This window comes from Barbatula barbatula (genome assembly GCF_947034865.1).
Source record: "Barbatula barbatula genome assembly, chromosome: 17".
Classification (NCBI taxonomy): Eukaryota; Metazoa; Chordata; class Actinopteri; order Cypriniformes; family Nemacheilidae; genus Barbatula; species Barbatula barbatula.
In genome coordinates, this window is record NC_136780.1 from 16,123,789 (window position 1) to 16,137,926 (window position 14,138).

The following is a 14,138-nucleotide window of genomic DNA, read 5'->3' on the forward strand; positions in this document are numbered from 1 at the left end:
CCTCTATCTCCTCCTCAGCAAGACTGACTGATGCTGAAAGACATAAAACACAAAGCATCAGCGATTCTTCACCAAAACAATTTTAACAATATTTGTCTAATTAATGAGCAGTTATGTTATGTTGGGATCATGGAAGTAAACTCACCTAGAATGACCACGCTGGGCACTTTATCCTCCACTATCTCCTCCTCTATCTCCTCCTCAGCAAGACTGACTGATGCTGGTTGGATTTCCTCATCCCAATCCAACTCTTCCTCGCAGAGGATAGCCACTGGATCCTGAACGGGATCCTCAGTCGAGCAATTTTATAACAGAACTAAAAGGTTAAATTGAAAGTTTGATTCAAATTAAAATATTGTCAAATATATTATAATTACATATTTGTTTTTTGAAATAATTTGTTTTGTTTGTTTACTATTCGAGAAACGGGGAAATGTTTATTAGTGAACTGACACTAAACGTTTGAACGGAAGTATAAAGTGAAGACATTAAGGTCACTTACCGTCGCTGTTTCTGTCAGGTGCCACATCCATTCCTTCAGTAGCCTGATCCTGACCTTCACTGAGGCCTTTCTTCCATCTCCAGAACCTCTTTTTCTTCTTTCCTCCATCGCGTTTACCGTTCGCGGTCGATGGTGCAGGTGCGCATTGTTGGTACGCACCGCTCCGATCGTCAACACTGTCGGTTTTTACGCATTTGCAGAATGTTTCACCCATTTCTCCGTTAGCCGTAAGCAAACCGTCAAGAAACGTCAAGTGCAGGTTTAATTATGATGAGAACGTTTTGTTATTAATCTCATTACAGGTAACACATTTAGCATGTGTTATGTTTGTTGCTGCATTTATTAATGTCAATAATAAAGTGTATTTAAAGACTAAGATAGTTTTCATTTAAGAGCACTTGTCTGTGTTCATATATCACACACAAGCTGTGTCTCGTTTCGGAAGTCCGTGTCCTCCGGAGGTCTCAATCGGAGGTCCTACTTTCATGAGAATTTGTAGGACCCATGAGGTTTATCCTTCGTTGCTAGAGATAATCCAGAATTCTTTGCGTTGGCCAACGTCTGTTATTTGAATAAACAGCAGCAGCTGCACCTTCAATCAAATATGTGGTGTTTAAATATTATTATAAAATGCCCCGATTTATAACGGCTGACTGCATGACATAGCCTAAATATCATTTTATTTACTTAATTTTATGAAACCTTGCTACACATGTAGAATAACTGTTTTAGAAAAGCAATAAGCCCTGCAGGTTCAACGCCCTTAGCTGTTATAAGATGCACTGTAAAGCACTGCTTTTTGGGGCTTATTGCTTTAACAGTTAACAAATTTGTATCACTTTGTTTGAATCTTAGCAGGCAGATGTAGTAAATAGGTTTACAAGTGTTTAGATATTTGTAAACGTTTAAAAACAGTGAGACAATACATTTTACATTTGTTTGTCTCTTGGCATTGTTCAGGGTAGAATAAACCAACTTTTTACCTGTAGAATCACGTAGAAATCATTTTAATTTATTTGACAGGTGTGCGAGTCCAACGTGTTGTTATAGCAACGTGGTACTTCCTGTTTCCTTTTCTGCCAGTGTGTCCAATGAAGTTTGAATTCTGGGTTGAGAATCCTGCGTACACCAATTTCGATACCAATATATCTTGTATTGCTCCCTGAATTCTTTGTAAGTCTCTTTGGATAAAATCGTCTGCTAAATGTAAATGTATACCGCATCCTTGAGGATGATTCCTCTGGAGGACACCAGGATGCAGCCTTACGAAACGAGACACAGCTATAGCCATGTTGGACCACTTCTGATTCTAAATATTGAAATGCCATTTAAAAAAATTGAAAGTGTTTTTTTCAATGAAAACAGAATTAACATAAAAAGTCTGACTTTTTATCTTGAAAATGTTATTTCCTTTTTTTATTTTTACTAGAATCAGCTTAGACCGCTGCCATTTTAAACCACAAGATGACACATTTACACTTATGTCAGACAGCTCGACCTCTGATCACAAACTATTAAATATGTATTTCTTTCCAGAAGGATTGAACATGATTTGGTTTAGTGTGCTGTGTGTAAGTGAATGCAAAAGAAAACTTGACTCTACAAGTTCAAACAAGTTTATTTTTTACAGGTTATTGTACAATGCTTTAATGTTTAAACCGATGTCTTTTAGTATTGTTACTTACATTTTTTGTCACTTTTATGTTTTACTTTAATTTAGTTTTCTTTTGACACAAATATTCTCATGTGTTTTACGGAGTGTTGTGATGCTTTCAACCGCAGTTGGTGGTTCTTCAGCTGCTGATGTAATTTCTCTTGAATTAATTTTTACTCAGAAATTCCCTTTTAAAGGAAGTTTGTCGTCTTCTGAAAAGAATCTCACTGAAAAAAAGTTGAATTGGGCAAATGATGTGTCAATTGCTATAACCGGATTTAGAGACACCCCATTTTTATTTCTTGGGAATACATGTTTATCATGTTTTATTATGTGTTAGTTGGATGTATTTTTGTTTTTTTTATGGCTTAATACAAAACAAACCAACTGCAGTTTAATTGATAATCATTGGAATGCAAAATAAAAAATATGTTCAATAAATGTTGCTTTATTGTATTAACAAAACGTATATGCATGTGAAAGCACTGACCTTGTGATGTGGACTGTCCTGAGTGAGAAGAAAGTTTTTCAGTGTCCGAATCGTTTTCAACATCAGCATTCTGTAAGATAAATATCTGATCACAGAGAACCTCAGCAAACTCAATGAACACCAGGATGGATCCATGAAATATCACCTTCTAAGGGTTTCCTTCTTAATATAATAAGATGACATCATTCTTTAATTGTAGCTAAACACGTTTCTGAGATTTGAAGCCTCGTGATGATAACTCACTTCTCCATTGGCTCGCAGTCTCCTCTTTAGCTCTGTGTTCTTGCGCTGCAGTATCTTATTCTGAACAGCAGAGGGAGCTCTCAGACAGGTCAATACAATCAATTAAATCTAGCTGAAAAATGCCTTAAAACTGCTTTAGGTATTTACCTTGTGTCTCAGGGCCTCCACCACTAGGTCACGATCCCCTCCTAGACTTTCATTCTGTGTACAAGCCTGGAAGGCGTCACCGATAACAGACACCAGCAGATGAGACTCGAGAGAGAAAGCAAGAGAATCTAAGCTTTAACTCAAACTCAGATGATATTGTACGATTTCTGCAACTCACAAACTTCTTGCTTTGTAAGATGTAGCAGTGGAACATGTCTGCCGCGGGGTGTTTGGCTACGAAGCCGAGGATTTTGGACTGGGTCGGATGAACTGCACAGAATGAAACAGAGGCCAGAGGACACGTGTACAGCATGAACTGTGATAAATAGAAAGCGAGAGAGTAAACAAGGGTTACACACTGTCTTAAATATATGACAATGCTCATCATGAGTCACACCTTTGTCCTGTGTTCCAGGATGTCAATGGCACTTCTGGTCAGAAACAGATGTACTTTACTTTTACTTTTCTTCATTTTCACATCCAATTGTGTATCAGGGTTCTGAAAAGGACAGAGGCGAAGATTCAATAATGTGTGAAAATGATTTGATGTAACGGTACAGTGACATCTGTGGTTATATCACCTGCAGGGCTTCTACTGCATCTGTGAGAATCTGCATCCCACCTGGACGGACCACCTCGATACGTCCCAAAAACTACACACACAACCCAGAAACCACTATGCACTGTAAGTGATTGTCCCGGCTATATCACCCCATTCATTACAATAAATTAAGAAATCAATCGAAGACGATTATTAAGTACAAACATCATATATTGACTGTAGCAACCAGATGCTTCAGCTGATACTCACTTTTACTGAGAAGGATATTTCAATGTCATCATCTATGTCACTCATTTTTATCACGGTTTCACCCGCACACCTGTTTCAATAACAAAACTAAATCTGCTGTGTGGTCTACAAGATGACATATTTCATATTTTACTAAAACAACCGAGACTATTTTTACTGTGCTGACACATAATATTTGTTGTAATTTTAAACATGTTTAAATGATGACTGATAAAGAAAAGCATAAAGAAAGAAATAGAAATAAAACAAGATGCATATCAGGGGAAATAACAAAAGAACATTTTTAATTTAAGCAGTTTTAATTTATTTAGGATTTTTTTACCACAAAATTCCTTAAGTAACATTCATTTCAATGTGTTTAATGTTATGAAAACATATAATTAATATATATATATATAAATATAATGTAATAAGGACTGAGCAATTGATATTAGTGGTAATGTAAAAGTTATTCGCAGGGCCTTATATTTTTATTTGACAACTTAATGCTCTACAATTATTCTGTCAATTATGAAAGATGTGACTGATAAAACTGCTTCACAAATATTCAACTTTGAGGCAAAACAATGGGAATGTGGAAAGCTAGTTTTATACAAGACAATCAAATAAGTGTTGTATCTTTTAGGACCGGGCTAAACGTTCAACATTTATTTACTATTTTACCTGTACTTTTACCTTTACACCCGGAGCTGTACCTCAAGCGATGTACAGTAAATTTGTAATATACATTTTGATTACACGCTTAAGAAGAAACAATAGTAGTACTTACGTTTCAATGAGATCTTTGGAACGTTGGGGTTCTCTTCCGCTGTTTCACAGGGTTAAAGTCACACAATGTTAATGGTTAACTAAAGTGCTTCTTTTCTTTATGGCACATCAAATCTGATAACAGGCCATCATCAGTTATATTAGCATTGTGATGTCATAGCCTACATGTTTAGGGATATGTGCATATTGTCCATGAAACAATCAAACTTTTATTGGGATCAAAGTTTATTTGAGAAATTCAGGACATTTTTTACGTGAAATTGAATTTGTATGGATTTTCTATAACCAGTAGATGGTGCTGATGTCGAGAAAACAGGAAATACTATAATATTTATAAAAAAGAAAAATTAAAAACTTGTAATTTGTAAATAAATCATTACAATGTTGTAAAACCTACAGAGATTTAAATCCTAGTAAAGTGAAAGCAAAAATAGAACATGACAACTGTCATGCTGCATTATGGTTTAACATAGACTGGAACAACTGGTTTTGAGAGACAAATTATGTTGGAAAACAAAGATGCATCATTAAACAATGAGTACAAGAAATACCTTTGTCTATTTGTTAGTATACAGATAAAACAGGGTGTCAACACTGCACACAGTGAAACCTGCATGTTCAGTACTTTTATGTAAGGTCTGGATGTGCCATTGCCTTTGTATTGACGTTTACTGCCAGTTTACTGGAGGAAAAAGTCACAGAGACCGTTTTAACTGTCAGTCCAGAGTGAGCAGAGAAACGACTTACGATAAAAGGAGAGTGTGAACAAGTATTTCTGGTTTTGGAGTTTACTGCAGGTCGTACAGTACCGGTATGTGCAGAGATAAATCGTTTATGCTTGAATAAAGAAGCAGAGTTACAACATTCACATACACACCTTATATACTATAAACGTTTTAATTTCCACTCCTTCAAGTGCATCATTGTAAAGGCGAAACATTTGAAATATACTCAAGCTGCTGATATCCACTGTTAAAAAAAATCACAATATTTGAGCTTTTATTTGAAATATTGATTGAATCGAGCTCTGGATGCAAATGAGCGTATATTGTTCTGTTAATGATGATACCTTTTTTAAATCTACTTTCAAAGATCCTTCTTACAGTAAATTCGTAGAAATTCAGAGGTGCCCACACAGTACTGCGATATACATGCTTATCATACAAATATTGCATTTACAGTATTAATAAAAATACGTTCCTTTGAAGTGACTCTATGTCTTTAAATGTTGACCTCTATTGAGGTTGTCACGGTACCATAAATATATCTTACCATAATATACCAGATGACGTATCAGAATTCCAAGCAGTATCACGGTACTGTACCATGTTCATAATTGAAATCAACAAAACCAAACTAAATTTCTTTATAGATCTCAATTTAAAAAAAATATTTACCATAGTTAACTGTATTTCAGTGTCCACTTTAATATTTTGTTGTATTAACTATAGTAATTGGATTAATTATAGTAAATACTTTAGTATACTTTAATATTTACTTGGGAAGACTTAAAAAAAAAGTTTACACTAGAACATTTTCCAGATGGGAACTAATTAAAATATGTGACAAATTTAACGTTTTATATAGGGAAATGTAAGGCTTTGAATGCGAAACTAAAACCCGTAGGTGGCGCCAATTTTTTACCGAGTCAGTTAATCATTCAACTAACTCGTCCAAACTGATTTATTCAAGAATGAAGCAAGTGTCTTGATGAATGACTCAATGAATCAATATCTCGCCCGAGTCCTTCAAAATCAATTCGCTCAAATGAACGTTAATGTGCAACATTACTTAATTATTCTACCGTTCAAAAATAGTGCAGCATTGTGGGTATTTTGAAGCTAAAGCATTGCAATAGTACCACAGCAGCGCTACACCGTACAACTCCAGAATTAACTTTTAAACAAAGGTTCCTTTTCAAATATTTGAGCATTAAAATGTTTTGCAATATTTGTTTCGTGAAAAGCCAAACAAAACAATGAAAATTAGGCAACATCTAACAAAAAGTAAAAATGAAAACCTGTGTGTGTGTATGTGTCAGTTAAGCTGCACTTGAAAGTGTTATCCAAGATTCCTCTGAAGTAGAGTGGATTCCAAACGCAGGATACACAACATCTTTAAACAGCGCACTGCACGTATGAAGATGCTGCTTTCGTCCTCCGTGGCCTGTGCTGTGGAACGCAACAGTTCCGCCTTCATAATCCAGGGTCACTTCCACTTTCTTCGGCGGCACGATCAACCCATTGCCTACCGTTATGTTAACCGAATCGTGGCATGCCGTCAGCTTCTTGCTCTTCCATTGCAGCCTCCAGGAAATGCTGTTATGGCCGAGCTTGCTGTTGTCACCTTTACGCGGAATGCACCTGTAGCACAGTCCCACGGACCACATGCACCCAGGACCTATCTCCACCGTCCACATGTGGACTCCAGTGGAGAAACCCTGGGAGCACATGACCTGAGCGGCCGTGATGAAGCGCTCGCTGTGATCTCCAGCACTGCTGCTCTTCCCTCCTCCACACTGCTTCACTGTTTTGAGATCAGTGGACAGCAGAAGGCCAGGGTTGGTTGTGGCCGGGTTGAAGGTTAGGTCTAGAGGGTTCATCACGGCATGAAGACAGTCCAGGAGGAGGCTCATCTCTGCATGGAAGTTGTCCGTTCGCAGGGTGGTGCGCAGGTGTTTGCCATTGGACCGCTCTTGAGCAGGTAGGCCAGGGATGGTGATGTTAACAGCCTGGCGCACCATCGCCTCGATGTTGAGGTATTGCCGGATGAAGACGAATTCAGAGGACTCGGAGAGAACCTCTTGTGTGCTCTGGTGGGCTTCCCTCAGCAGCTGTTGACAACCCTCCAAATCCCTCAGATTGGCCTGCCAGCTTTTGTCGCGCAAATGAAGCTCATCTTCCATCAAAGTGCTCATACGACTCTTAAGAACATAACATATAAACAGTGGTAATGTAAGTTACCGCAACGTGATTGGATGTCATCAACATTGGTAAAGATGTGTTTTCTACATAAGTGATGGTGATGTTTTGTTGGCATCACTATTTACAACCAGAAGAGATGGCTTCCACACTACACCGTACACATTATTGCTAAACTGAACATTCTCATTTGTTACTTGTTGACTTTATCATTTGACCTTACCTTATATCCACTTATAAGTGTACTCATGTTGTCCAGAAGAATGTTTGCCTTGCCCATCAGTTTGTCTTCTACCTTGTCAAATCCTTCTCTTTCAATGGCGTTTCTGAGCAAAGCTTCTGTCATCTGAAGCTTGTCAGACACAGTCTTCCTCATCCCCTCCAGGACTCTCTTCATCTCCTCCTTAGCCACCTCAAACGTCTGCACGTCAGGGTTCTGGTGGGTCCCCTCCATCAAACAGTCGGAGCAGAGGAACAGTCGCTTTTTCATGCACAGGTATTCTGTGGTCTTCCTATGCACCGGGCATCTCTTCTCATTCTGCTCCTCGGACGCCTCTACTAACATGTGATCCTTGTGCCACTCGAGGTGGCCAGAGCACAGTGACATCTCGCAACATGTGCAGAACTTCGTCGCAGCCACAGGATCATCCAAACACTGGTCACACGGGATCGAAGGATTAGCTCTCAGTCTGCCACTGGACGTGGCCGCCAGGTATCCATCCACGATACCACTGAGTTTGAAATTTCTTGGCAGCGTCTTTGGGCTGCTGTACTCCTCTCTGCATTCTGGACAACACCTTGGGCTCTTAGGATCCACCGCGTCGGCTGCGTTTTGTATGCAACCCAGGCAGTAATTGTGTCCGCAAGGAAGGGCCACAGGGTCACGGTACAGCTGCAAGCAGATGGGACAGCTCAACTCCAAAGTTAGCCTCTCCTCAGGTTTACTTTGAGACATGTCGACACGTTCTCAGCAAATGCACGTCTGCATGTACACAAGGAAATGATCAGATCTGTTAACCAGCTTATCTTGTTGTAAGCCTGCAGAGCGACATTCCAGATCTGAAAGACCTTGCCGAGAAATGCAAATGGGGTTGTATTGAGTAATATGAGAATGGCAAGATATTTATAGTCAAGGTGAAAGTTAAAGAGATGGATGCAGTAAACACTGCAGACACTCATGCGTCTTACTTAGTCTTAGAAATAATTTTGAGATGAAATGATCAAGTTTACTAGTGGAAGACATTCCTAAGTTGTTTATAGTAAACACTAATTTCTCAGTGTGGGGCTTTTTTGGGCCACATCTAAAAACCTTGAGAGCCCTGCATCCTGTTGTGCAAACCAGAAAAGTTTGGCACTTGTTCCGAATAAAGGATATGACTTTTTGAAACTGAGTCACACATGGCCCCTTTGAAAACGAATTAACATCACATGCCTTTGATCGTGCTGAAATATTTGAACTTATACAATATTATATTACTTCAATCTTAAGGTTTAACAATCCCTTGTGTAGCATTTTTGTAACTTAAAGGTAAACATGACAATATTCTTATAATACCTTAATCTTAATAAGCTGCAAGCCAAATAGTGTTTTTACAGCTAAACACAAATATACGTTTAGCATCAACAGATCCAACAGTAATTGTAAACGTCTGAAGGACCATTACAAATGTAAAATTTATTAAACCTCTCAGTCATTTTTGTAAGGCGCTATTGTTTGATATGTGGGAGACTTCCACATGTTGTGATCAAAGACGGAAAAAAAACTCTCTTGTCAGACTCTGGCATGAAGAAGTAGTGTGAAATAGCTGCAGGGAATTTTGAACCAAAGCCCTACAGATTTGCAAAACCAGAATTATTATACATGTACACTGTAGCTGTATAAACCAATGTAATGCTCATTTAAAATGATAAAGGGTAGTGCCATCTTATATTTAGGAGTGAAATGGATTTTGAATGTAGTTAAAAACATTCTTGATACCCGAAAATAATTTTGTCGTCATTTATTCACCTGCGTGTCATTAAAAACCAGTTCTTCTGAAACACAAAAGGAGATTTTGAGAAATGTCCCAGTGGTTTTGTGGAAGTGTGGAAATGTTGTTTGATAACCAACTTCTTTTGGGTAAATTATATATTTTAAGTTAATGTATAAAAGAAAAAGTTTGTATAAAACGCTGGGACAAAACTCGCTCTTTTATTTAGTTGTAGTTGTTGCGTGCGGTCTGTCATCTACACACCTTCATGTGACGTCACTTGTGTCATAAGATACGGTTTTATCTCTGTTAGATACCTTGTCTATCTTGCATCAAAAATGCTATAGAATCACACTACCTGTTTTGTTGCTCGGTTAATCTAAACCCATTGAACTTGTAACAGCATGAATGTTTTTCATGCATTGGGTACTTCATGTTCACCCAAAGCCATTTCATGTAGACTTTTTTATGTATATGTTTGTCTAGACTTGATGTTTATGATTTTGACAGTATCATCTGTGTTTTATGTGTAAATTATGCCATATGCAATGTTGATTTGAATTGACTTCAGAGTAATGGAACAGCCAGGAGTAAAGGGTCACAGACCCAATGTAACTGTGAACATCATGTCTGCCATCTTGTGGTGTAACACATCAAAGATAGTCCATTACAAAACACATAGGTCACATTTTCACTACGCGGTAAAAGTTAACCAATTCCGATTATTTCCACCCTCATGGCAAAAATTGTGGAAATAAATCCGATATATATCGAATTTGTGCAATTGTGTCAGCCATGTAAGCGGACTGATCAGAAGTTTGTATAAATGTTTTGTCTGCGTCCATTGCATATTGCACATTTTTACTTCATTTTACCTACTCTTAAGCTTTACCGGGTTAGTACATTTAACTTGGGTTGTGTCATCACCAAGTGTATTGTGCAAATGTCGGATACAGGACTATCAGTAGACACATCCATGATAAAACATGCATTGTAATATTTCTTTAACCTGTTTTTGTAAATGGCATATAGAACAATTTGTGTGCATGTACGGTGGGGTTCAAAAGTCTTGTATATTTAATGCATATACATGCATTTAGAAAGTGTCTAAACGATTCAAATGAATCTGGTTGTATAATGACAGGTTTGTGAAATCTGAGCATGATGTGTCCTTAAATGAAAGCGAGAAAAACGTTACAAAAATGTGATGTTGCTCATGACAACCCTATCCATTTAGGAATAACAGAAGTCAATGGGAGGTCTTCACAAATAATATAAAAGTAAATATGCATGTGTTTTGTGTGTTTAAACCACAGCTAAAAAATAAGATGGAATTGTAATTGTTATTTGGAAGCCGGTTCTTTTCTAAACGCTTGTTAAAGCATCCGTTGGCCGTGCAGGTAATGGGACCCAAACCCAGCAATAACAGCCGCTTTGAAGTGGAAACGCTATTAAATCAATGTATGGTTTCCCCTCCTCCCACAGGAACAAAACACCGGCCAGATAGAGCAGGACTTTTCCCCGCAACCTACCACGCAGCGCTGGCTCTTAAATTTAATTAGGCTGTAATAAAAAAATGTAAAACAAAGGTGCACTACACAGAAATGCGCTCTGTAGTTTAGTCTGAGCAAATGAGCTGATTGTCATTCAAGTTTTAAGTGGATTCAAAATGGATGACAAATGTTTTACCAAAATATAGTTGGTGTAGTAAAATTATACAGTAGATTCGTTTTTGGGACAAAATGCACTGACACCTAGAGGTGTGGATGGATCACACAAAAACAATAGATATCCAAAACCGTTATAATCAGAGAAAACGATTTTGTGAATTCACCTTTAACTATAAGTTCCGTGGACTATGTCTAATAAAAAGTGGAAAATGCACTTTTTGTTGGCAAAAAACCCTAAGAACAGATAACTGTTATAATGTCTTTTAATGAAACGTTGTAGTTGAAAAAGCTGGACACAAATGTGTAAATAAATCCAGTCTTATAGCTCGTATTGTTACCTGCCATTCTGGAATATTCAAGGGATGCATAACTTATGTGAAAAGAAAAGGCTAAGATGAGAGAGGGCATATGGTGTGAGGGGGGTTACTGGAAGAATCCGAGGGTCTTGCAGTTATTTTGGTCCAATAGCATTTACATAAGACATGAATGAAAAGAACCCATCTTGAATCAGGCAGAAACCAGATGCCCATGCTGACATTAAAAGATTCTTTGGAGACGCAGCTTCAAAAACGAATTTAAGGAAATTCTGCGAGTGCGGAACTAAAGCCTTAAGCTATTTATGCCATATCCATCAAACTTTACAGTTCTGTTTAGATCTTTTCAACTCTTTAAACCTGTACTGGGTGCCTTCGCTTTTGTCTGTGCGTTTAGATAGTTGGTTGAATAATGAACATTACGACTCGCCTTTTGGACAGTCGAGCCAAAAACTATTCAGTTATAATGTATGATTTTTTTACTAGTGGGTGCAGGACACTGAAGTTCATATTTGTAAGTGACGATGGCAAAATTAAATAAACTGTGACATATTATACCTCTAAACTCTTGAAATAGTGGACTACCAGTAAAATTGAGGGACCAAAGTATTCAGACACTTTGTTATTTGTTTTAACACAGAGTTCTTGTCATTTTTTCATTTTCATTTTCTAAACTAGAGCGAATAAACTGTGATAATGTGATAAATGTCTGAATACGTTTCAGTTTGACTGTACAGCATGCTTTGTGATTTAAGGTTCAGAGTGATGTCTTTCTCTGATGGCTTTATTTATGGATCTGGGACTGGATATTTACAATCCTTTTTCTTTGATCTAACATCTGATGTAAGATGTTGTTTTATGCACATTTCACAGCACAAACCAACTCTTATAAAAATGAACCATGATTTTATTATGTTAAACGGGTGGTAACCATGTTTTGTTTTTCCATATTGATTATCATTTGTACAACTATGCTTTACTACAAATACCGGGGATCATTTTTCCATGGTTAAAATTTTACCTTTCTACTTAGTTCATGTAGAATTGGCCCAAATTGATGTCTAACTTTAAGTTGTATTATAGATGCATTATAAACGATGTGTACATGTTGCATTGGTATGTTTGGGGTAATTGAGGAGCCTTGGCCAAAAATAACAACACAACACATGGCAAAGTTCATAGACAACCCAGCAAATGACTGTATGATATTACCGCAAAGGATCAACAAATATATATTTGCTTATACAGTAAGGCAACTCAAACAGTGTTTTGTGTGTTATCTACCTTACATCTCATATTTTGATGGTTTAATGGAACCTGAGGGGGGAATTCAAAGCCAATATTGAACAAAAAGTATAGTGACTGCATGGCGTTTAAAGTGATAATTCACCCCAAAATGGAAAATCTAACCCTCTTGTCATTTCAAACCTGTGTGACTTTCTTTCTTCCGCAGAACACAAAAGAAGATATTTTGAAGAATGTTGGTAAGCCAACAGCACTGGACCCCATTCACTTCTATTGTATGGTCACAAAACCAATGCAAGTGAATGGAGTCCAGTTAACAAGATTCTTCTAAATATCTTCTTTTGTGTTGTGGGCAGGAAGGAAGGAAGTCAAACAGGTTTGAAACGACAAGAGGGCGAGTAAATGATGACAGAATTTTTGGGTGAATTGTCACTTTAAGCTTGTGCCATATTAAAAGTTTTGAACAGTAGACCTACAGAATTTAGGCATTGGTGTTCATGTTTGCCCTTCACCAAATCAATTTACAAATTCAGATTAAAACATGATGTTGACACACTGAACAAGATTTTACACTTACGAAGCCCAAACTCAACTGATTCCCGCTTGTGTCATCAGTGATTACTGAGTAAAAAATGGAACGTTCAACATCGATTCCTTCAACAATGGAACCTCCTCCTTGTTTCGTCATAGTAGAGGTCAGGCTTTGAGTTCTCATGACCTGGAACTGGATCAATCTCACCTTTTCTGTGACCTCTCACAGAAACACCTCCACGTTATGCAGAAGCTTCTCCTCCTCCATTTCGCCTGCCCACAGGAAGTGGGTCCTTTGGGGTGGAAATGGCTCCCAGATGTGTGGAGGTGACCCAGAGCTCTGGAGAGAGAGGTGAGAGAAGGTCAGTCCTGAGGGAAGACGAGGAGGAGGACAAGAGCGTGTCACAGCCCACCTTCATCGGGGAAGTGAGAGTGGATTGCGTTCGCCCTCGGGGCTAAGACTGTATTTGTAACTTTAATCGAAAACTTCAAGGGCCAATTCATCTGGTCATACTCTGCTTATAAAAACAGAAATCACAAGTCAACGGTTTTTATACATTTCTGATGATGGTGGTCCACATTAGTCATAGTTTACAAAATCCCTTTCAACTAGAGCATTGATTGGAGCTAAACAGGACGTTGCATCTCCCTAAAGCAAAAGTTGAACATATTTAGATCTCTCGGACGTGCTCCTTTCCTGAAGTTGGAATGAATGGGCAAAAACAATTGCAAATTTATAGTTTAGATTCGCACGATACCGTCCCATGGTACTGGAAAACATTCCCTGTTGAGAAAAACCAGCACAAGCTGGGTTAGGTATGTTTTGATGCTGGTTTGACCAGCTATGGACAAGCTTAAACCAGCACAAACTA

At 37.9% G+C, this 14,138-nt stretch overlaps 2 protein-coding genes across 4 annotated transcripts; both read right to left on the reverse strand.

Moving 5' to 3' along the window:
- Positions 1-2,104: 2,104 nt before the first annotated feature.
- LOC306906367 (PTB domain-containing engulfment adapter protein 1) lies at positions 2,105-5,452 on the reverse strand. Of its 3 annotated transcripts, XM_079477704.1 has the most exons (10): positions 5,363-5,452; positions 4,617-4,655; positions 3,848-3,917; positions 3,618-3,689; positions 3,434-3,535; positions 3,215-3,352; positions 3,037-3,141; positions 2,890-2,949; positions 2,647-2,716; positions 2,105-2,383 (listed from the first exon to the last, which is right to left on the reverse strand). In XM_079477704.1, exons 3-10 carry the CDS (start codon positions 3,890-3,892, stop codon positions 2,334-2,336), a joined length of 642 nt encoding a protein of 213 aa, XP_079333830.1. In that variant the 5' UTR covers positions 3,893-3,917; positions 4,617-4,655; positions 5,363-5,452; the 3' UTR covers positions 2,105-2,333. The 3 variants fall into 3 exon arrangements, with proteins under 3 accessions (XP_079333830.1, XP_079333831.1, XP_079333829.1); XM_079477705.1 differs by lacking the exon at positions 5,363-5,452 and having other exon boundaries at positions 3,037-3,102; positions 4,617-4,692; XM_079477703.1 differs by lacking the exon at positions 5,363-5,452 and having other exon boundaries at positions 4,617-4,692.
- On the reverse strand, positions 5,363-8,530 carry LOC306906366 (E3 ubiquitin/ISG15 ligase TRIM25). The gene is made up of 2 exons (XM_079477702.1): positions 7,760-8,530; positions 5,363-7,538 (listed from the first exon to the last, which is right to left on the reverse strand). The coding sequence occupies exons 1-2, from the start codon at positions 8,489-8,491 to the stop codon at positions 6,657-6,659; spliced, it is 1,614 nt and encodes a 537-aa protein (XP_079333828.1). The 5' UTR covers positions 8,492-8,530; the 3' UTR covers positions 5,363-6,656.
- Positions 8,531-14,138: the final 5,608 nt, after the last annotated feature.